Source organism: Lampetra fluviatilis, chromosome 47 (assembly GCF_964198595.1).
Source record: "Lampetra fluviatilis chromosome 47, kcLamFluv1.1, whole genome shotgun sequence".
Taxonomy (NCBI): Eukaryota; Metazoa; Chordata; class Hyperoartia; order Petromyzontiformes; family Petromyzontidae; genus Lampetra; species Lampetra fluviatilis.
The window spans coordinates 6,168,586-6,192,904 of record NC_136321.1 but is presented as its reverse complement, the minus strand read 5'-3'; the positions used below and the strand labels follow the sequence as shown (position 1 = coordinate 6,192,904).

Sequence of the window (24,319 nt, the reverse complement as noted above, 5' to 3'; positions counted from 1 at the left end):
TCTCAATATACCTCTTCGGCAGACACTAATGAGTGGTAGAGTGCATGGACGTATAGGGGGGGCGAACAGTGTACAGGCATCCACAGTTACATGATAGTCAAGCGAGGCAACAGGTACATACAGTGCTGGAGGTATATACAATAGATCCAGCACTGGTGTACATTACCTCATAGGCTTGCGTTTCCACTTAACCCAGCTGCAGCAGTTAGCAAAAACGCTGAACATGTTTCATCCACCCCTGCACACACAAACACACAGGCAGGCATGAGTAATTATTAATACACGAGAAATCATCTCTCCGAAACACCCAATGCAAGCGATACTGTACATAGAGGGTTTCATAAATTATTATACATATTAATTGAAGCATGCCAATCAAGTAATTAACATGGTATTGTTTGATTAACATAGTTCACAAGTTTAATTTGCCGAGGTTTATTCGTGGTGTGTTCACGATGTTTAACACTGTTCTGCATTGTTTATGTGGGGTGGAACAACGGCACATTGGGTTTGTGGACTGCGCTATTAAGCTAGCAACCAGAGTTTGATTCCCGACCATGGCTAACATCACCGGCAAATGATATCTGAATCAGTCCTATCCCCAGTCCACCTTTACCAACCTGCACTGACCAGTGTGGTGATGTCAGAATAAATAAGCCCCACAACTAACACAGCATGGGGATGCTTTCAGAAGAGTTACGTATTACAGGATAACTCGTCTGATCCGTTACCATAATACCTATGACTATTATCCGATTTGTCATTACAATCTTGAAATGCTGTTTAATATGGAAAAGAGGTAAGTTCACAATGACAACAATAGCAAAAAGCATTTCAAGGCCATTGGTGATGAACAAATCGATTGTTTCAAACTGACAGCACCAAAAAGTCAGCCAAAACAATGACGAGAAAAAAAAAGCCTTGACACACTTCTAAACGTGGGGACCTTGTTTCGCATATTACTCGCTCACGTGTGGACAAAGCAGTTCAGAATCAGAATATGCATTTATACTTTTTCACAAATGTTCAGTTCGCGAGCGATTTGATTGCGTTTTGTCGTAGCCTTCAGTTGCTGGGGAGGAAGTCGGGGGCGCTGTCTACGGAAAACTATGCGAAACCAAGCATCTGTTTACTCTGCGAGCAATGAAGTGGGTTCAAGTTAATTTATTAGGTATAGCCCTTTGAGCCATTCGGCTCTTGAATCGGGTGCAACCGCAACAAACAAAAAACAAAAAAAACATCTTAAAGTGACTATGTGACTAAGTGTAAACAGAAAATCCAAGAAAAGACAGCAAAATATTGCAGAAAAAGCACCGTACACCAACGCTGTGTGCACAAATCCCAATGGGATGCAAGTCAAACAACAACAACCACAATACAACTTAGATTAAGGCCATCAGTCTTACTCCGTACTACAACAAACAAACATGGCCAAACCAATATACTTTTCGAAATCACCACAATAAAGCCATGAAAGGGTTCGTTAACAACAGGCGCGCAGCCCTGCGTTGCCAGGGCAGCCACCGATTTACCAACACTTCAAAACGCACGTGACTATTGGCAGCTTAACACGAGAAATTGTAAATCCGACCGTCACATACTTGTCCTGATCAATTAATCGACCAAACCAGCGCAGCATTTGTACACGGCGTAGCTGTAATTGCCTAACGTGTAATGTATTTTCACATTATACGCGTATACTCAGTCAGATATGCGACGTTTTACCGTGATCCCAACGTCCTATGTATTTAATCAGGATGGAGTCAAGACAGTCCTGCATTGGGATGCTTGACTCGTTCATTTAAATCAGTGTTTTATGTATGAATGTGGTAATTAAGAATACCTGAGTAACCCCACGGATATGACACCGCCAAACCAAGACGTGTACTCCCAGTTACGTTGTCTTTAACAGTCGATACGATGTATTTATACAGTAAACGGTTAATTAAAAGCCATTAACACAGTCCGCCCCGTTTCTCAAATTTGACCCAAACCTTATAGAATTGTTATATTACCATCAGCAAAAGCCACATTGTCAATACGCGCGAGATTATTAAATCGCTCCATCTCCTTGGCGGTACAGAATCGCCTTCAGACAACGGCAGCCACAAAATTAACAACAACAAAAAGCAAAACCATTGCTCAAGTTTGGGGAGAGAGGGGAGAGGAGCAACGGATTAAGACCGACCCCTGTTGGGAACACCGAAACCTCCCCACCGCGTGAGAGAAGGTGGCCGGGGGGAGGCACCTCGGCCGGGCAAGCTGCTTAGGAAACACGTAAGGCTTTCCCGCGCAGCTAGGCCCGTCGCGACGCTCACGCGTAAACATGGCAACCGTGAGGCCACAAATCGCGCGAATCCGTCGAGCGTGCGGCAACTCAACCAAGATGCGCCTCGCCGACTCGACACGAGGAGAGTCGCCGAGAGACAAAGAGAGAGAGGGGAAAGACGAGGTTCGGCGTGGGAAGCTTTACCGTTGCGCCCGGCGGCGGCGGAGAGAGTCGCACTGAGCAGGCGGCTTCATCAGCTGCGATGGAGGCGCACGGGCAGCGCGCGCCGACGGGGATATCCCCCCCTACCCCGCCCCGCGCTTGCCGTGACGTCACGCACAACGGTTCCCGCGCAACTTGGAATTCCCTCCCTCCCTTCTCCCCCTTCCCCCCCTCCCTCCCCTCCATCCCACCCCTCCCTCCCATCCCTCCCCCCTCCACTCCCTCCCCTCCCTCCACGCCCTCCCCTCCCTTCCCTCCCTCCCGCTCCCTCCTCTCCCTTTACTCCCTCCCCTCCCTTAATCCCCTCCCTCCCCTCCCTCCTCTCCCCCCCTCCCTCCCCTCCCCTCCCTCCCTCCCTCCCCTCCCTTAATACCCTCCCCCTCCCTCCCCTCCCTCCTCTCCCCCCTCCCTCCCCTCCCCTCCCCTCCCTCCCTCCCCTCCCTCCCATCCCCTCCCTCTACTCCCTCCCCTCCCTTAATCCCCTCCCTCCCCTCCCTCCTCTCCCCCCCCTCCCTCCCCTCCCCTCCCTCCCTCCCTCCCCTCCCTTAATACCCTCCCCCTCCCTCCCCTCCCTCCTCTCCCCCCTCCCTCCCCTCCCCTCCCTCCCTCCCCTCCCTCCCCTCCACCACCGCTTTCAACAACAACAGCAGCAGCTACAACAGTCACAGAGTAACCACAACACGAGACAGCCAGCCAGGTAGGCAGGAGGAGGGGGCCGGGGTGCACAGCAAACAGCAACCGGCGGTGGTCAAAGTGGTAGTAGCTGTCAACCCGTACGGTTTTACTCGGTATGCAGGGACTTTGAATTTTAGGGTCCATACGGCGTACAGCCGTTTTGTTGTTTCAATGCGGGCAAATAAAAAAAATGTTGTTTGTGTTTCTCCCTTGTGATGGGACTTTGTAGGATGAACGTTGAGATTTATAAGCGGCACGGGGTGACCAATAAGTTCTGAATTGGTCTGTAGTCAGGTAGGGCACTGATAAGGCGTTGACAGGATAATGTCAGAGCAGGCAACTGGCGGTGTTTGATAATGGCAATGACGGTAATGACATTTATAACGCGCCAGATGTTGCAGACTCACGGGGGCGCGGGAGACAAGCCTCAGGGCTGCTCGAAAGCCTGACCCAAACAGATAGATGAGGACTTTAGGGGCCGTCCATAAATGACGTCACGTGATTTTGGACGATTTTTGACCCCCCCCCCCTTCGTCACACGGCGTCACAAAAAGTCAGACCCCCCCCTCAAATATGATGTCACAAAGCTCTGTCCCCACCCAAAATAAAACATGCTTCAAATCGCTTTGAACTATTGTCATTGTAGTGCGTATTTAATGTGGCGCTGCACTCTGATGTTGTAGGTGAAACATTTATTAAAAAGTCTATTTAATTAAGTAGAACGTGTTGTCTATATTTATTTAAAGTTGCGCATTTTGATGTGACGTCACATTTTCCACCCCCCCCCCCCTCGTCACACATCGTCACAAATGTCTGACCCCCCCCTAGGTGCGTGACGTCATTTATGGACGGCCCCTAACCATAATAAAGGGGGTTGTTTCGGGGTGAGTTCGCGTAAATATTTGTGTCGTTAAACCCGCCACCACCCGACATGTGAACAAACGGTGCCAATTAGTCACCATACTCTTTGATTCTTTCGGTCAAGTCACGTAGGTAAAACTAAAATAAAAATAAGAGAATAATGAAATAATAATCTTTTTTTTACCTACGTGACTTTACTGAAAGAACCAAAGAGTATGGATCCTTGCAGTCACGAAAACTTCAAATCTAGAATGAATTAGTTACCACTTCAGCACACCGGTTGTGCATTGAAGAGTAAATCCGCAGCATTTGCAATTCGAGTACGACGTTTCGCTGGTGATTACAACAACCAGCTTCATCAGGCGATGAACCAGAATTGTGAAGAAGCCTTCCTGTTTCCCAGCCGCTACGTCCTCCTCAGCGTGTTATTTTTCCCATTTGGCTGCCACTGTTTCGTTCGTCTCGACCACAGGCCATCAAGATCCATTCTAGCCACGTGTCATGGCCCAAACCAATCAGAATCTTTATTTATATTGGAGGAATCCGATGACCTATAAAGCTCATTTTCACATACGTCAATGACCCACAGCATCTCTCAAGTTTAAGTTCACATTTGTTTTGTTTAACCAGGTGAGAAGTCAATAGACCACGATATTCTCACTTGCAAATGCTCCCTGGGGCATTCGTGTACCAGTAAGGGGTGATGATTGCTATGTATAGTCCCAACTGAGTCATTTGCGGACGCCCAAATACAATCGCCCTGCCACTGAAAGGTGCAGGAACGACCTTGAGCGCCTCCGATGATGTGCTGAGAACTGCTGCCCTCTCGTTGATCTAGTCCAGGGCTTGGCAACCTGCGGCTCCGAAGCCGCACGCGGCTCTTTGAGGACTGCTTTGTGACGTTGTTTATACTGGTAAGAACCCACTGGTTCCACCAGCCCACAGAGGATTATTGTGTCCGTCCGTCCGTCGTGCAGAGAGGGGCTGGGTGGGGAGGGGAGGTTGGGGAGGGGCTGGGTGGGGAGGGGCTGGTCACCCCGTGGTGCCCTTATAAAACTCAACGTTTAACCTACTCACGCCGGTTTGTACCCGCCCTCACAGTCGGGCATATTTGCGGAATACACCACGCCGCCGTTGACCCTGGCCATTGACCGAGCAACCCAACGTTCTTACCAGCTCCCTCCGCAGGAATGTGTTTAAGGACCCACCAATCTCGCATTTGCCACGTGGCATTGCGGCTCTTGAAATATTGAGGGTTTTTTTTACAGAATTAGATTTTAAAAAATGGCTCTCCTTGTTTTTTTGGTTTAGGTCTACTGGTTTCGTCAGTGTTATGCGATAGCCTAGTCCGGGAGATCGTACACAAAACTTCTCAATGCATAATTAAATAACGCAATGCACATCATAACCTGAACACTGAAACCGACACCTATCCCCTGGCTGCCTGTTGTGGCGAATATTCAGCCACAAATATCCACGGAGACATGCAAACTGTAAGGGAATTTACACGTTTTCTTGCTAATGACAACCTATCCATCAACCAAGACCTCAACAATGTACCTCGCCGCCAGCTCTTGTCCCTATCGCCCCTTCTGGGATCGCACTGTCACCATCCTAGAATCTCACCCAGATCCGGAAGAATGCTGGCGGAGAGAGTGCAACAACGCAGACGTCCCAGATAAATAAAACACCTAATTCGAGACCCCAAACAACGCACCTCCTGGCTTTGGCAAACCTGGAAGACACTGGTGTAACCATAAACTGAATCAGAACATCAACAGGTCAATGCTAACATGTCCTTCACAAATTAAATTTAAAGACAGGCAAAAAAGAATACCATCGTGGCCATGGAACCCAAACTATGGACCACATCAAATTTCGATTTAAAGCTTTCGTGACTGCAGGGATTCATCTTCTTGGTTCTTTCGGTAAAGTCAGGTAGAAGGAAAATCATAAAATAATAAAAATAAAACATAATAAAATAATTCTCACGACGTTTCGGCTACAACGCAAGCAGCCGTCCTCAGGTGAAGAACAGGTATGTCGGGAAGACAGCGTCTGAATTTCAGACGCTGTCTTCCCGACAGACCTGCATTTCAGACGCTGTCTTCCCGACAGACCTGTTCTTCAGCTGAGGACGGCTGCTTGCGTGGTGGCGGAAACGTCGTGAGAATTATTTTATTATGTTTCATTTTTATTATTTTATTATTTCCCTTCTATAGAGGAGAAACAGCAACACTGCGTGAACTCCCTCCTTTGAAGCCCTCTCGTGGCTGACGGACCTCGACATTGGAATTTAGTTCCTGAACGTATTGCCACGCGGAAGAATAGAATGGCCTACTCTAGCGAATGACACCACGGGGTCATTAACGGTGCATGCTATTGCGGTTATGACAACCGCAGTAAGCGGCGAATGTGCTACTGCTCGGCCAGGGGTCAGCAACCAAAATAACAAGAAGGGACATTTTTTTTCGATTTCGAGACGGTGATGCTTCATAAACAATGTCACGAGGCATTTCCTTAAACGAGCCGCAAGTTTTCTGACCCCCTTGCGCTAGGCCATGTCACCGCGTTTTCGTGGTTTCTTTTTATTCAACTGGAAACAATTCCGCTTCATGGGCTGACGTAAATTCCCTCCGTGAGAATTCACGGCGGAGCGAAATACATTGCAGAGCACGTCTGTCAAAAATGTCGTGGGTGATGGCTACAGTTAATTTGACAATTAAATTTAAAAACAGTGCAATCTTGACCTTTACTCGCAAGCATTTCTGGGAATGGTCTTAACTCAGAAGTATTTATGGGAAAGCTTTGCCCAACTCACGTGATGACTGGAGCAACTTAGATTAATCATGGAAACGTCACTTCTCTTTGACCAACTTGATTTGCCCTTCAACTCAAGTGCAACGCAATTTCACTCGAGTCGGCTTGAATTGGCTGTTCATGGAAACAAGGCATTCGAGAGACATGATGTAAACCCTGGGGTATGGATACCACATTAAACACATTCCTGCGGAGGGAGCTGGTGGGAACGTTGGGTTGCTCGGTCAATGGCCAGGGTCAACGGCGGCGTGGTGTATTCCGCAAATATGCCCGACTGTGAGGGCGGGCACAAGCCGGCGTGAGTAGGTTAAACGTTGAGTTTTATAAGGGCACCACGGGGTGACCAGCCCCTCCACACCCAGCCCCACCCCTCCCACCCCCCACCCAGCCCCACCCTCCCCACCCAGCCCCTCCCCACCCAGCCCCTCCTCACCCTCCCCACCCAGCCCCTCCCCACCCAGCCCCTCCCCGCCCTCCCCTCCCCTCCCACCCAGCCCCTCCCTCCCCACCCAGCCCCTCCCTGCACGACGGACACAATAATCCCCTGTGGGAGTGTATAGGAGTGTAAGGAAAAACATACAGATGATGTGGGTCACATCAAAGTAAAAGTTTATACACAGCATCATCATCATCATTAGCCATGGTCCATCCACTGCTAGGCCAAGGCCTTACTATGCTACCTTCATCTCTATATACAGCTCAGTGGGCCTTACCTTGTAAAATTAAAACAACACATTTTAATAGTTTTTATAGTGTAATATATACAGTATAGGTATGGAACAGTTAATTGATCGGCAGGTTGTGTGTGGTGAAGTTAAGTGTGCGACTACCACCTCTCCCAATTACGTCTGGCCGGCGTGGAAGAGTAGGCCAAATACCGTCATTGTTTTGCTGTACCGCCTTCTCCCGGCGATCCACCAACATCGCCTCTGCAGCGCTGGATTACGGGCATATGCGTAGTCAACCCCACCGCGTGATTCATCCCAAAGCTAATTGTATTGGCTGCAGTGAGTGTAGCTGCAAGCAGAGGGCAGCCAGACTCCACGAAAGGGGAAAATAATATTTCAATTGTCTGTCAGGCCAAACTTGAATGCGCCATTTGGATTTCGCACCTCATTTGATGTGTCACGGAAAGCCATCGACGGTGTCCGATCGGGGTAAATTTGGAAGCATGGGTTCTAGTGCAAAGTGTTAAATGCCCCCCTCCCTCTCCACCCCGCCAACACTGTCCATTTCCCTCTCTGTTTGCACCACGGCACCTGGGCTCCTGTGAGCCATGAGGCTCTGGTGTAATTGCACCGCCTGCACGCTCAATAGCAACGCCACCGAGTGGGAGGCCGTCGCTCTCGGTACCTGGTAGGCTTGCAGGGCGCAGACATATTTCAGAATCATAATATTAATTGGCACTGAAGGAATCCGATGAGCTATGAAGCTCTTTTTCACACATGTCCAATATTCGAGCCCCCCATAAAAAAATTCCCCGAGCACATCGACTAGCCGGGAGGACAGAGCGTAGCCATCTGATTGAATGTTTTAACAGTAGAAACGTATCTACTGTGTGATCGTTCGTCATCATGTTCAGCCGTTATCTATCCACTGCTTGATGAAGGTCTCTCCATGCTGCTGTCAGTTCTCACAGTCCTGCAACAATCCATTGCGCGCCTGCACACCGCGCCAGATTTCATTGATCAACCTCCGCGGTTCACGTCCTCTCTGGCACCTTCACTTCTTTGGCTGCTACTCCGTCATTAGTCTCGACCACAGGCCATCATCGCCTCGAGTTACACGTCCTGCTGAATGAAGCCTACTTACTTTTGTTAACAGTCAATATAATTTTTCTAACTTGCTTATATATTTCAATCAATGTGTTCCTCCTCCTAATTCAAACCATGTTTCTACGTGCACGTTTCAGCTTTTGTAGAACTTTATTTGTTATTGTCCTCGTATCCATGTTTTTGCATGTACGTTAAACTTCTTTCGCACCGTACGTATCCGACCGTGCTAATCGGAGGTGTTTGATCCATTCGTCACGAGCACACACGGTTTTACATTGTACATTAAAAAAACCTAAATCCACGGTCCATTAACAATGTACCAATTCCACCCCGTCTACCCCCACCATGGCATAATTAATTATCAATTGTGCAGGCAATCCAATTGCACTGGGGCCCACAGGTTGAAGGGGCCCAGATGCCAGGCAATCAATTTGGGGGGGGCTTTCACCCCCTCTCCCACCAGGGCCAATCCCAACCAGGCCACATCGCAGTCCCCCACCCACCCAGCCCCCATCCCCCTAACGCCGCCACATAGCGGTGTCACCACCGTGGCAGGAAGGTGAGCTAATGGCGTGTCCTTCACTGGTGAAAGTCTTTAAAAAAAAAACTTTTTTAATGCTCCGTGTGTTTTTGAAGTGCAGACGGGGAAGCTAAATTGTCACATAAATAAACGACCGCTGCGCAGTAGATAGTGGGGGGGAGGGGGGGGCTGATGAGCTGTGCGGTTGGTGGGGGTGCACCCAAGTTTTCTGTTCTGCAACTTTTAATGGCTGAATTTACAAAATACTTTAGCGTTCCTGCGTAATAAAAAAAAACTTGATTGTTATTTCGCAATGCAGTATTGTACTTTCGCGAGAGAATGCAGACGAGATAGCTGCAAATTAATGATATACGGTATGAACTGTATACACGGGTGTGTGCATGTGTATGGGCAGGCGATCCAATTGCACAGAGGCCCACGGGCTTGCACGGTTGGCTACGTGCAGTGCGAAAGAAGTTCAACATATGCACATTCGTGCAAATGTCTGTAAAGATTCTCGAACATGCAGCAGCAGTGAGTTGTGTTCATCAACATTTGAATAAACTTTGTGCGTCAGTGTGTCAGTCTGGCATTCACAGCACTTGAGTAGTGGTTGTCGTACACAGCGGAGTAAGGGCTCATTCTTGACCGAAATGAACCAGCGATGAACTTTGTATGCCTTATGACCTCCGACCTCTGGCAAAAAAGCCATGGCTCAAAAAAAATCACCATACCAATATTTTAGCGCAGTTTCGAACACTTCTGAGCTCTCTTCCCATTCTTCTAATGTGACACGTGCTGGAAGCAGAGTGTCTCTGTGTGAAGGATTTTAAATGGTCAAATATGTAAAGACATCTTCTTGTGTCTCCCCCTCCTCTTCCCTTCAATCCAGCCGCCTTTAACAGTCAAGGCGCTCTTCCCCCTTCAACCCAGCTTAAATATACGCTGCCAAGAGTGGTGGTGTTCATTCAGACACTGTCTTTCTGACAGACCTGTTCTTCACCTGAGGACGGCTGCTTGCGTTGTGGCCGAAACGTCGTGAGAATTATTTCATTATGTTATTTTTTTTATAATTTTTTTATTTCCCTTCTACGTGACTTTACCGAAAGAACCAAGAAGAGATTCCACTGGGTCCACGATTTTCCCAGCTACAGCGGGGACACAGCAGTCCCCCACCGTTGACGATCACCGTATCACCCCTCTGATGTTTCGAGTGCCTCTTTCAAACCGTTCCTTCCACTGTCGTTGCGATTTGCTTTTGCAGGACCCCTGTTTTCGTGATATTTTTTCATACATGATCGTGCAGTGGCAGTCTGGGTCCCTCGATTCTTGATATGATTGTTTGTTCATTTCCTAGTTGGCTACAACGCTGCGCTCGCGTTGCCTACAGTGTTGTGAATTTGTGCTCTATAAAGAATTGGTGCTAAACTCGTTCATCACAAAACCTCAATTTCAATCAATAGCATGCAGGCTAGCTTTGCAGTGTACTAATCGATACGGGCTTTGTTATTGTTAGGCAACCCAATCCATTTATCTCGACCATTGATAATTAATGAGAGACGCGTGCATGTTAAATTAACCACGGTCCACGCCGCAAGTTGAAACGCAGGGTGCTGTGAGTCTTGAGGCTGGAATCAATAAGCTGTGGAAGGAAAACCCAAGCCGATTTTAGAAACACATTTATACTGGTTGGAACCTCCTGGTTACACCAGCCCACAGGGGATTATAGTGTCCGTCCGTCCGTCGTGCATCCAAAAATGGGAGGCGTGGGGCTAGGTGGAGAGGGGAGGGTGGGGAGGGGCTGGGTGAGGGGTGGGAGGGGTGGGGCTGGGTGGGGAGGGGCTGGTCACACCGTGGTGCCCTTATTAAACTCAACGTTTAACCTACTCACGCCGGCTTGTGCCCGCCCTCACAGTCAGCCATATTTGCGGAATACACCACGCCTTCGTTGACCCTGGCCATTGACCGAGCAACCCAACGTTCCTACCAGCTCCCTCCGCATTAATGTGTTTGTGAAGACACACGAGCATGATTGAAATCACGAAGATAAGTTTCAGGTGAGCTTTAATTGTCATCTCTGGGCAATCACGCACAGAACAGAAGCCGTTAAGTGGAGAGATGTAACCGGAGTAATTTTTAATTAGACTGGCCGGCCTGGCACTTGATCGCGTATATCAGAAGCAGCTTCGCCAGGATAATACACAGCGGGCACTCAAGTGTGACCTCGGCGATGATGAACAGTTTGTAGCTTTTTTTGTCCTAATTCAAGAAAAATATATGAACAAAAAAAAATATATAATCAAATCGGCCTCGCGAAGAAAAATAAAAGTTAGTCAAAGCTTCCGGCCGATTGGCGGATTTTAATTTCAAAGTCAACAGCGCGCATTCCTTCTCCACATGCAGTGCCCGCTGCAAGAGCGCAGGATTTCTTGGACACGTTGCTGCTTTCTGCAAGTATGCAAGTCTGCCATGCGCACGGTGAGTGAACATCCATCACCGGAGCGAGCGATGTTGGCATGAGCGCTTCTCAGCGGCGGGCGACGAGCAAACGTCCACAGGTGGTGTTGCAAGTCGGGTGCGGCGGCATCAAATTGATCGTTAGCAGCACCGCGTCCCGATTTACAAGTAGACACGATCGCGGCGCCGCCTTCACACTTTGCGAGCCCACGGTACCCTTGTCAGGGCTGGCTCTCTGTCAAGCAGCCAATGCTAACGGGCCCACCACCGCCCAGCCCAAAAACTTTCGGAAACAAAAATTCCCCCAGCTGATGCCGGAGTTTCTGTACTACGTGACAACCCTAAAGCCTCTCCCAGTCTCTAAAACGGCGCCCCCCCCCTCCTCCTCCTCCTCCTACCCAAGTTGTTATTCCCTCTTCCCCCCCCCACTCCGGCGGCTCAGTGCAATCCCAGCTGCGTTCCCGCCCAGATCTTTTTTTTCTCCTGGCTCGGGACGACCGTGCAGGATCCGAGCTCGTCCCCGTTGCGAAGCGGCCACGACCCAGGCGATCCGAGCCGAGTGAATTGAAATCTCCATGAGCTGATAAGAGGACGTTAACCATGCGGGTAGTATTAGTGTGTTTGCTGGCTTGGCATGCTCTGCTCGGGTGCAGTGTGGCTGATGAAAGAGGTACGTGGACAACGCTCGGTCCCAGTGGTGTGGTCTGTTGGGGGCACCTGGGTTTAAATTATTTATTTGCGGGGCGCGCTCCCACTGACACTTTCAAATAATACAATTTTAGTGAAGTGACAGAATATATAGAAATGTAAAAAGTGAGATAAACGAATTAAATGCGTACGAAAATATAGATGTGGTCAGGTAAGAATAGATAGAGATGCAGAGAAGCTAGATGTGGGAGATGATATAAATGTGGGCTGATATTTGATGATGGTGCATTTAAATTTGAGCTGATATTTCTTCATGAATCGAGGACCTCTTGAGCTGCATGGGATAAGAAACATTTACTTGATTAACTTAGGCACTACTCAGCGGTAACTTTTGCAGGTCTGGTCAGACGGACAAAAAAGTGGAAGGCGTGCCGAAAAACTACCAAAAGAAACATACGTTGCAGCATATTAGTCAGTTATTTACTAAGATATATTGCACGAATTTTTAGATTCATAAATGTTTTCATCATAGACCGTTAAGACAGCCTGAACATGTTTAGTAGGTAGATGTAACATGTTGATGATTGTATGTGTTTTCTTATTATTACTATTAAGAATTTACAAATGCTTGTAGATTGTATGCGATTTTTGTATTATTGGGGGTGAATCAGTGGCACAGTGGTTAGTTGACTGCGCGATGAACGGCATCAACCCGAGCTCCACGCTGGCCCATGGCTCACATCCGTAGCGGGTGATATCCTCAATCACAACCTGTCGTTCGAACACTGCAGCAAAGACCCGGTGTGATATCTGAATCGGTCTTGCCCCTTCTCACCTTTCACCAAACTGCACTGAGCAGCGTGGTGAAGCGTAGTCGGACAACCTCCGCCTTGCCCAACGCGGCGTGAGGAAGCCTTCGCTCAGCAGTGAGTTGGCCAAGGGCTGCACAATTATTATCGTGGCAAAATGATCGTAACTCATGCATGTACGACGCTGCACACTTTTTTGAGAACGAGTCAAATCGTTCACGGTGCTGACCTGCACATTGCTTGCTCACCTCACTGCTGGTGGCAGGGATGTACCACTAGAGGGAGTTCTAGAAAGCCCCTCTAGAGCACAGTTGGCCTTTGCTTCCATGCTATCCAGACATCTCGGTCGAGATGAGAATATAGTCGTATAAATATTTATGAAGTGTCTAGTTTGATGCGCTGTGCCACTGCCGTTCACCTCGCTAATGTACAGTTATAGTTGTGTGTCGCCTCTTATCGTGTGAACTTGACTCGGGGCTGTGGATGGTTCTATTTGTGGCGTTATCATTTATTTCTGCCGTGCAGAAGTGAGGCAGTATCGTGCGCCAACAGCAGCAGCAAAGCTAGCAGTGTCTCTGAATGTCTCAAGTGGGTGGAAGGGCTAATCTCTACCCATAAGTGTCACGAACGATATGCAGGAGAAGCGGCTCAAATGTCAGAGCGTTGAGCTCGCACTGCTGAGATCCTGGATTTGAATCAAGGCAGCTGTCTGTGATTAAACTTGGTTCTCAACTGCAGTGAGTTGATGGCTTCACCCCCGGTCACTAATGGCTGTACAAACGAACGAACATAACCCCCATTGCATTCTATTTAATGCTACCTTTAATTTGGCAAAATTCCAGCTCTGAGAATAAAAAATATTGGTTTGAATTTCATAAAGGTGAACAATACTCTCATATGCAGAGTGGGTGAGAACAAGCTCTGCCCCCTACTGTGTGGAATGGAAGCCACTCGAAGGGCTCTCAGAGGGAGCTCCGTGAGCCGTTCCCCCAACACCAAGGGCTGCACTGCTCCGCGAATGTGTTCTTCGTCCGTGTAACGCGACGACACCAAGAGCACAGTGAGGCCGATCCTGGGGAAAAATGCCAAAAATGGTATTAAGATGGATCTGCCTCGTACTGCTATTGTACATTCCGAGTTTCACTCCCCCCCCCCCGGCCGCTACCCCACTCATTTCCCCCCACCCCACCTAATTCAAAGCCTTGGTCAGACAAAACCGGTGTGTGTCCCAGGAATCACTTTAAAGGGGCTTTCATCCTTGCCGACTTCCTCTGCTGCCCCCAACTTCTTTATTAAAGTCCCGCATGCTCTCTTCGCCGGCTCCCCAATCTCCGCATGTGCTGCTCTCCGATTTCGTTGTTGTGTGTGCGCGCGCGTGCGCGCGTGTGTGTTTTGTCACTTTTTCTGTTTTTTACGGGCGGCGCTCATGCTGCAACGCGAGACCACTGACTTAAACTCATTTTACATTCCACCCACTGCGGAGGGTTTGCTTCGCCCATCCACGGTGTGACCCACACGCGGACCTGAGCACATGGCAGCGGTTACCACTGGTTCTGCTTAATTTCAGCCGGCACACTCCGGAACGCTGTTCCGGGAATAATTTTGCCATTATTATCATTATTGTTGTTGTATAAATGCTTTTTTTTCCAATCATACACCCGTTCATATTAATATAGGTTTGCAATAATGAATTTTATACGTAAGCTTTAACGACCAATATTATGATTCATAATGAGTACATTTTTGGGTTAGATCATGTAGGAATGTCATTAAAAAAAACTTAAACCAGAATCAGCAGTTGGCATATTTGCCAACATGCCAACTGATTTTATTGACTGTGTCGGGTGGTGGAGGGTGGTAGCTAAGAAATGACATCAAACCTACACGACGATCTATCCCAAATAAAACGAATCATGAATCAGTGTACACTAATATAGAATGATTATGGATAGGTGTACCTTGTACTCTAGTTGTAGTGCCTTACGCCGATAATCGCTACTACTCCGAGCCAGCCAGCCGGCCTAGCAAGCAGCGTTCCGGAAAAAAATCGAGTGAGACATTAAGCCACTGCTTGTAACTCATTCCTCACCGCGTGTCCCTCTCCACCTCACCCATACGATACGTGCGAGGCAGGCCCGGATTAAGTTTTGATGGGGGGGGGGGGCGGGGGGAGAGGGGTCCCTGGACCTGATAGTTTTTTTTGTAAATTAAATTCCTTCCCTGGACTCTTTTACCACCACCCAATGCCCGATGCTAAATGCCTCATTGGTTTTTTTTCCCGCTTGGCTATTTCATTTCCACTTTTACAACGTCACCTAGGAATCATCGTGACGATAAATACGAAGTTCAAAACAAACGATTTGAATCGCGGCACCCAAGTGCTTGCAGTACACACAGCCATGCCTCTTGGCTTTACATTACCAAATCAGTGGAACGGATACAACTGAACTGCCACACTACCACCGTGCAGCATTGGGTTTCAACCATTACAGTACTAAGTGCCATGAAGCTCCAAATACGTTTTTGGTAAAGGTGCAGCCCTGCAATTGCCTGCTCACGCCACTGCTGGCAGAAGGGCCTCCACTGCAAGGAGCGCTGGAGAGAGGTGGGTATTTGGCCAACTCTGCCACGACGACCAGGCACCATACGCCGCATTTCGTATTTATTACCGAGGGCCTCCTCGTTAAAAGAGCTTCATACCTCATCGGATTCCTCCAGTGTCAATATTCTGATTCTGAACTTACCCGAGACCAACGAGGTTGCTGCCCTGAGATGCCCTCACCACCCCTCCAACCACCACCACCACCGCCACGCGGGAATTAATCCAGTCCTGCGGCGGTGCGACTTTCAATTTCAGTTTTCAGTTTCATGTATTAGGTATAACCCTGTGAGCCATGCGGCTCTTGACTCGGGTCCAACCGCGACAAACACGCTGCTGCTGCTGCCCTCTCACGCGGCACCCCACCAGCTGCCCTCCCGGGGCACCCGCTCAAGCCCCGGCAGGTGCGGGTGAGTGCCGGCGCGCAGCAGGAGGGCCTCCTCGTGTCGTGGCTTCCTCCGCGCGACGCTGAGTCGGCGCGTCCCGTGGATAGCTACATTGTGGCCTTCGGCAAGGCCCTCACGGGGCTCCAGTACGAGCGCCTGGGCGCAGAGCAGCGCTCGCATCTCATCCGGGATGTTGGTACGCGCCGCTCGTGTATCCGTGCCCCCTTCTCTGTGTGTGTGTGTATGTCTGTCTGTCTTTGTGGTGAGCGGTGGTGTCGTGGTTTCAGCACGTTTCGCTGCGAACCCGCCGGCCCGAGTTCGATTCGCGCTCACGGACGGTTATTAGCCTTAGGTCGACCCAGCCTCAAATGAGTTCCTGGTGTGGTGTGTAAAACATCGCCACGGGGGAGACAAAGGCGGCCGGGCGTGTTTCTGGCCACCCACCCGCTCGTGTGCCGTGCCGGCCTTCATAGGTGCTCGCTAACAGCACTCGCCCCAACAGTCTGTTACAGGCTACACGGGGGATCTTTAACTTTGTGTGTAGACAATGTGGGCAGCACAGGTGGCGCATCTGCCAGTCATCTCGGTCAGTTAATCCATAACACCTGGGTCTGTTCCGTGGCCTCCAAGCCAACAGGGAGCCCTCCACACTTCACGTGATGGCCTCAAAGTGCACTTAGGCTGGCACAAGCGCTGCGTTGACGCCACTACCACTTAGTGTCAAATAGCGGCTGATGTGTATTTTTGTCCTCGCGGTGTGCAGCCTTAATGGGTGCTCGCTAACATCACTTTCCCCAACAGTCTGTGGTGGGGGGAGCGGTTTAGAGCGGTGTTTAGCGCATGGCCAGGAATCTAATTTCAGTTGCTGGGTTCGTAGCGCAATGGAAAGCAGTGGTGCAGTGGTTAGAACATAATTACGTGCTCTGAACCCGATGACCTGGATTCAATTTCCATTCATGCACATCAGTGGAACGTAACAGCTGAACCAGTCTTGGGACCTCCCTTAGATCAGCTCAGATTCAAATGAGTACATAGTGTGGTAAATGTTAACATTTCGGTAAACAAAGGCGGCCAGGCAAAATGCTAACACACGAGCCCCTCGTGCGCTTTGCCAGTCTTATTAAGTTGCTCGTCAACGACACGTTCGAAAACATTGTACGCGGGAGACTTTCATCTGCGTTGGGGGACACAGTCATCGTCCGTGCGTGATATAACCCTGGAAACCTGGGTTTGATTTCTGACCATATAACTTTCAGTGGAACGTGGTATCCGGACAAGGTCACAGGATGACTCGGCATTAAGCAGGTACCTGGTGCTGTGTTTGAATATATCAGCACTGGTCAAGTGTGGGGCTGGCCACATCACACATCCCCCCCCCTCCCCCGCCTTGTGCTATTTCTGGCCATGACAGAGGCTCGCTGAGAGAGAGAAGTGCGGGGGTGGTGGTGGAGGGGTCCTTTTTTTTACGTGACCCCAATCATCAAATTGCACACACACAAACACACGGCCGTAGCCGGAGGCGTCACGTTGCCGCGTGAGGACATGTGCTGGACCGGCCTTCGTGTGGTGCACAAATACGCTCGCCTCGAAAACGTGCCGGCCGCGTCACCTCATTGACCACGGTGGAATCGAATCTACAATTACACCGCAGCGGTGGATAGAAGGGGAAGAAGAAGAAACAACAGCTGGGCTATGCATGCACAGTTTTGCATTGGCCGAAGTCATTCTCCACGATCGAGCGAGCGGCCCACCCGGCGCTCGCTGTTGCGTCTCGCAGAAATTGCAGGGGGGCAGAGGCGTAGCTAGGGGGGGGGGGGCAGGGGGGTACATGTGTCCCCGGGCACCACGGTAAAGGGGCGCCAAAATGAGGCTCACAACGTTACATTATAACTTATTGCGGCGGGCGCGGCAGCCTGAAACTACTGCACAAATCTACACCTCAACCTAAAAGTGTATATATATCCCACCACACACAGCCTACATGTCATGTAATTACATTTTGGTATGTGATTAAACGGAGGGGGGGGGGCGCCAATTTTATAGCTTGTCCCCGGGCGCAAAATATCCTAGCTACGCCACTGCAGGTGGGGATAACGATGCGCCCCTCCACCCCCACCCCTGACAGCAAAGCTGTTCTCGGCTGGGTCTTGTGCGAAATTCACTTTGCCGAAATATAAATCGTTTGGCGCTCTGTAAGCAAAATCGCGGACCCTTCGAGACCAATCGCACACATTCATGCACTGAAATACGCTGCTCGGATGTGAATTCACGCACGGGTCTCGGATGTATGGCATCGATTCAAATGTACGGCATCAACCCTAGCAGACTGTACAACTCGCTAGAGCTTTAAATTAAAACTGGCGCAAAATGAAATTCGCCAAATTAGCCGTACTCGTGACGCCGTTGCGCTGATATCTCGGGTCAGAGCATCTGCGCAGTGGTTAGCGCACTGCACCAATGAACCCGGTGACCTAATTTGATTCCTGGCCACAGCTCAGTGGCGAGCGATGACTAAACCACAGTCCTGGGTTCCCCTTACACCAACCCGCACTGACCAGCGTGGTAAAGTATGGTCAAACAACCCCCTTGTCCAACACGGTATCAGGAGGTCTTAATCCAGCAGTGGATTGACAAAGGGCTGAACATTTTTTTCCCTAACAAATCTGGATACCTATTGACACAGTCACCACCCTTTAATTAGCAACGAGTGCACCAGCCAGCCAAGAGGGAGTCAATTAAGGTCTTCCTGACTGGGTTTCCTGATTATTATAATGATGATGGATACTCGAGCAGTGCATTCCTGCAAATTATTCTTTTTTAAGTGGAAGAACTATGCGAATCTGACTGTCGGCGTTCCGGCAGCCACTGAGCAATGCGATGTACGCGATACGGCCACACTCAAATGCTGACGACTTTAGAGATATTCATCAATTTCTCATTGGTAGAATTTGCAACGCTTTGATTATGGCCTGTACAGAAGGGCGATATGGTGGTGTATATGAAAGCTGTTTTATGAAAGACAAAATAATAATAATAATGTTTTGATTGTGTCATTGGATATCGTAAAATTAAAAATGCCAGCAGTTTCTAAATCAAAAAGCTTCACATCGGAAGTTTTATTCCACTATTAGGAAAGCGATTGTCATTTTTACGAGAATGTAAGCAATGAAATCTGCAAATTACCATTTTCTCCATCTAACAATGTACAGTGTGGCCCTTTATTGCTTGCACATTTAAGCGGTGCTGCGTTTTCGCAAAGCCACGATGTGGGTGTAGGAGGGGAGGCGAGGGCTGTGATGGTGGCCAGCGGACGCCTCCTCGCAAGTGGCCGGCCGTGATTAATTGACTCGCAACCATCTAAGAGATGACCAGGCGAACTCCCACGAGGGGGTTCGGGTTTGCACCTTTGAGATCTTCAAAAGAGCTGGAAAATATCACAAAAAGAAGAAGAGCATCTCACATTACCAGCAGAGGGGATAACTACATTCAAATGGATCGCCTTGAGCGGTGTATTATTAGACGACCAAAAAAAATACTTAATAACCCTGGGAATTCCCAACAGATTTCCCGGGATGACTATCACTACAAGAGGACAATCCTGGGGAAAAAACCAGGCCAGGTGGGAATCCGACTAGGGCCGCCTTCCCTCCCCTGAACGCCCGTGACCCCTTCACCAAAACGGGGGCAATTTTAGGTCCGTAGACGGCAGCGATAACGCGAGGCGGGGGCACGAAGTCGCCCATACCCGCCGGGAGTAATGTGCGTGCGCGCTGCGCTGTCGCGCGACCCATGCTTTGCAGAGCCTGGGGAGGTGTACTATGTGGTGGTGAGCGCCTCCAATCAGCACGGCGTGGGACATCCAGTGTACCGGGCAGAGAGCGCACCAGGTCGACGCTCGCGAACGTCGCCTTCGCGTGTGTTCTTTGCCACGGGGGGTCGTGCTCCGTTGTGTGTCGTGTGCGCGAGAGCGAACCACACTCGTGATTGCTGCGTCGGAAGTGGTTGCTCACAAATAACGAAATGAACTCGGCTCGCGATCGTCAATAACACTGCCCGTAAACTCCCTCCCGAAGCCCTCTCTCGTCGCGAGCAGACCTCGAGGGTTGTTTGGCATTCATCTTCTGAAGAAATTCGCTGCCGTCATAGGCAAGGATAGAATAGGACTAGATGAAGGACGTAACGGATGACGTTTTCGTGAAAAAAAAACCTTTACAACAGAGGGAGACGATATGAAAGGCAACGTTCGAGGCGATGCCCAAAAAGTTGTCGATTGAATGTGTATCCCTCTTTACGGCAGTGTTATTGAAGAATGTGTTGAGATTTTTGCTTGTAATTGACACAGAATCACCAAGCAGGAGTGGCTCACAGCTTTATTAACCGGATCTTAAATGGCATAATTTCACCCATCCCACAACGCCATGATCCACAGACCCATTTATTGATTTAATTGCCTTTTTTTGTTGCTAAACAGGAACACATTTCTCCGTATTATATTTCAGCTTCATATACACATATGCTTGGGTGCAGCGGTGGTACAGCGGTTAGTGCACGTGGTCGAAACGAATATTTGTTCCGCCAGAATATTTCTTCCCTCCACAGGGGAATTGAGTGGGAAACCAAAGATACAAACTGAAAACGTGACGCGATGCTGCAAGAAAATTAAGCGGCTGTTTGGAGGTGATCTTAAATTTGAGGTTTTTAGTAAAAATTTAATCCGTGGATATAGACTCACGTGCAAAGGAGGACTGCTTTGCTGTGACAAAGTAAGTGTATGAGGGTTACATATATTCGCATCGGCAAAGTGAGTTCGATCGCTCTCCACGGCTAACACCAGTGGCGAGCAATATCGGCACTGGTCCTGGGACCCTCCACCCCACCCCTTCACCAACCCACCACCACTGCCCATCAGCTGGTGAAGTATAGTCAAAAGAGCCCCCCTCCCCCCATGGCCAACATGACGTGCCATTATTCGGCAGTGGATTGACAAAGCCCAGTCACGTCGTGTCCATCGCGCCGCTCGCGGGAGCGCTTTGCGCGTAAGTTGCCAGGCATGACGCCTCCTCCGAAGGCCGACTGGAGGCGCGTCTCGCGGCCGCGCGTTCAGGAGGAGCGATATTGAAGACACCGAAGCACCCCGCGCAATCAGCACTTCACAAGCGTGAAGCCCTTGCGCAGCATTGGCCGTTTTTTTAAAAAAGCGAATGCAATTTTATTAAACCAAATCAACGCGCGTGCGCGTCAAAGCCCTCCGCGCGCGTTCGCGCGTTGTTGCCGAAGCGGGGCTACGAAGCTTCGCTTTCTCTCTCGCTTCAGAGCCTCTCTATCTCTATATCTCGAGAGAGAGAGATAGATAGACAGAGAGTGTCCATAGAGAGTGTCCATCTCGAGAGAGAGATAAAGAGCGACGCTTCGGAGCTCCGGTCGCTCGACGCTCCATGACGCTTCCAGGGGTTTAACGCGAACGCGGATTTTGGACGACGCAGCGCATCACGACGCTCGGCGCGTCGTGAGCCCGCGTAAGTGAAAAAAAAAAGAAAAATACAGCCGGTAGGATTACGCCGTTATTTGGCATGAAAGAAATGAAATGAAGCGGCAGCCTTTGATCGTGGCGGATTAGTTTGTCTATTTGAAGACGTTGTCCTGGACTAACCCCGGTGGCGCACGGCACCGCCCACCCTCCTCCTCCTCCCACCCTCCTTGCAGTGGACCGCCGAAGAATTCGTGTTCGTAACAGGAGTGTGACCGTGATGCGGAATTAACGGCAACACCCGCATTGTTGCCCGTTTCCTGCCCATGTGCTCGGCGTTTGGGCTGAAAGACAGGCACGCAGCGAGCTAATTGTGGGAAAGGAACCCGCGGCAGCCCCCGTAACCTGCGCGATTAAGTTACAACTCGCCGCGTGCTTTCATGATCACGCTCCTTCTCGCACTCCGAAGTCCTCTCTGGGGGGCGGGAGGCGAGGAGGGGGGGGGCAATCGCGCAAATTATAAGGGGGGCCCCGGTCGCGGTAGCAGCTGCAGCAATAGCGCCGAGCGAGATGAAGGCTCGTAGAGAGGAGTGGTGGTGGAGAAGAACGCGATGCCCAAGGTAGGGGGTGGGGGCGGGGTGCAAGTCGGGCAATGTTCCACGTGTGCCGAGCAGGAGCCAAGGCACACACCAACACTGGAGGAAGAGTAAAAAAACACACGCACACAGAAACTACTGTATTGCGTACCCACTCAAGTCAGGGTCTGACACAGGGGCGGCGGGGTGGGGGAGCGGCGCTGAATAAGTCAACTCTTCTGAATACACAAAAAAGCAAAAAAAAATCAACTTGGCGAGCACCTTAACTCTTCACTGAAATGTATGCGTATTCCTACACACACACAGGCGTGTTTTTTTTCCACGCTCACCCCCCCCCCCCCGAGTGATTATTTCCCCATCGGCGTAAACATTCAAGCAGCTGCAGCTCAGTCGCTGGCACGGAACGCGTGGAGCGTCTGGGGAGGGCGCAGCGCTCGCTCCCGGTACCCCCCCCCCCTCTCTCTCCGCCTCCCCGAGTAGTCGGAGAGGTTTTTGGTCACCAGAGGCACACGCAGAGCGTCGGGTGGCCCGATTGGTTTTCACCACTCCGCTTAAGTCAGTGGTCTTCAAACTTTTCCACTCCACGACCTCGTTTTTTTTTGTTTCGTTTGCCAACCAAATCTCCCGTTGGCCTCAATTGCTCTCCACTTTCCACCTCTGCTGCCCTTTTTCTTTCTCTCCCTCCGCCTCGTCGCTTGACTTTGACTCTCTGCACCGAAGCATGCGCCGGCAGCTGAAAGAGTGAGTCTGTTTTCTGAAACGTAAAACCTATCAATCACCCCGACGCGCGTGGAAATAAGAACGCCGTCGTTTCTCGCTGAACCCGTGAGACCACGTGGCAACGTTCCAACTGCGGCAAGGCGCCTCCACTGCTGCATTGTTCCTGCCGATTGCTTCCACCAGTTTGACTTTGGTGGCTTCGGAGGCCCCATCTCATTTAACCTCCACCACAACCACCATGGCCGCCCTTTCACCGATGCACTTCAGTGTGCTGCATCGTTTCGTATTGGCTGGGATATGTCGCACGTGGCTACGCATTGCTTTGTGGGTTGTGTGCGTAATGTCTCTGTAGTGGTCTTTGGCACTGGCATGAGGGAGCATATCCACAGCGCAGGGAACGTAATTTTGTATCACGCCGCATGTCCTCCTCGCTGGGGACTGGTTGGATGTGCGAACAGCTCTATATATTACATAATATACATCCCGTTCACAAGGGTCAAACAGCTTTAAAATGTTGGAAATTGCTTTCCTGCGCTTTAGATGTAATATTTATGTAGTAATATTCACGCGAGATTAGTGGAGGTCCATCTGCCAGCGGTGCTGTGAGCAAGACAATTGCGCGATTGCACCTTTAGGTTTTCCTTTTCTACATTATTATTTGGGCTTATTGGATGAGTGTGCGCCAACGGCTTAACATTATCTCACCTCCGCTGAACCCAATTGACAAACGGAGAGACATCTCATTCAGCGGAGCTGTCGCGCCGTGGTGGGGGTTGCAATGTGTGACCCAGCTCGCATCTAACCCCCTGGGCAGAAAATCAAATAAAATAAATAAAAAAGAACGAGACCAAATCTTTTCCCCGCAACTTGAGATGAGCCACCTCCTGCCATTGCCATATGTACACAAAGCGGAGGGCATCGTCGGGTTGCTCGCGGTTGGTTACGTACGATCAGCACGGTTGGCTACGTACGATGCTAAAGAAGTTCCGCACGCGTACGTACGTACATATATATATACACATGCGTCGTGTGCTGTGCGCGGCGGTGTGGCTTCGTGGCGCTGGTCCGCGTCGTGTCCTCTGCAGGCGGCGGATGGGTTAACCCGCAGGGACACGCGTCCATGAGCTCCGGATCGCTCAACGGCTCCGTGACAGGTGGGTCCTCCCCTAGATTTGAAGCTTTCGTGAGTGCAAGGATTTATATTCTTAGGTTTTTTCGGTAAAGTCACGTAGGTAAAAAAATTAAATTAATACAAGTAAAATAAAAATAAGATAAAAATCACGACGTTTCGGAGGCAACACAAGCTTCCGTTTTCACAGCACGATAGCTGTATCAAGTGAGAGAATTTCTCCCACCTGAAGACGGAAGCTTGTGTTGCCTCCGAAACGTCGTGATTTTTTTTATTTTACTTTTATTAATTTTAATTTTTTACCTACGTGACTTTACCGAAAAAAACCTAAGAATATGGGTCCTCCCCTCTTCGATCCGCCCATCC

General features: G+C 49.8%; 2 protein-coding genes across 3 annotated transcripts in view; one reads left to right on the top strand and one right to left on the bottom strand.

Annotated features, from left to right (window-relative positions):
• The window catches only part of ARL13B (ARF like GTPase 13B), a 48,138-nt gene extending 45,555 nt beyond the window's left edge, over positions 1 to 2,583 (bottom strand). Inside the window, exons 1-2 of one of the 2 annotated variants that reach the window (XM_078877295.1) lie at positions 2,474 to 2,583; positions 167 to 238 (exon numbers count right to left, since the gene is read on the bottom strand). In XM_078877295.1, coding sequence (XP_078733421.1) covers positions 167 to 225 — 59 coding nt within the window. In that variant the 5' untranslated portion in view covers positions 226 to 238; positions 2,474 to 2,583. The other variant, XM_078877296.1, reaches the window with a different exon arrangement.
• Positions 2,584 to 12,168: 9,585 nt separating this feature from the next.
• Positions 12,169 to 24,319, top strand: part of LOC144947903 (fibronectin type III domain-containing protein 1-like) — an 84,371-nt gene continuing 72,220 nt past the window's right edge. The window contains exons 1-4 of the mRNA XM_078877294.1: positions 12,169 to 12,269; positions 16,025 to 16,237; positions 19,842 to 19,928; positions 23,910 to 23,978. Of these exons, the coding sequence (XP_078733420.1) occupies positions 12,200 to 12,269; positions 16,025 to 16,237; positions 19,842 to 19,928; positions 23,910 to 23,978 (439 nt within the window). The 5' untranslated portion in view covers positions 12,169 to 12,199. The remainder of the gene's footprint in view (positions 12,270 to 16,024; positions 16,238 to 19,841; positions 19,929 to 23,909; positions 23,979 to 24,319) is intronic.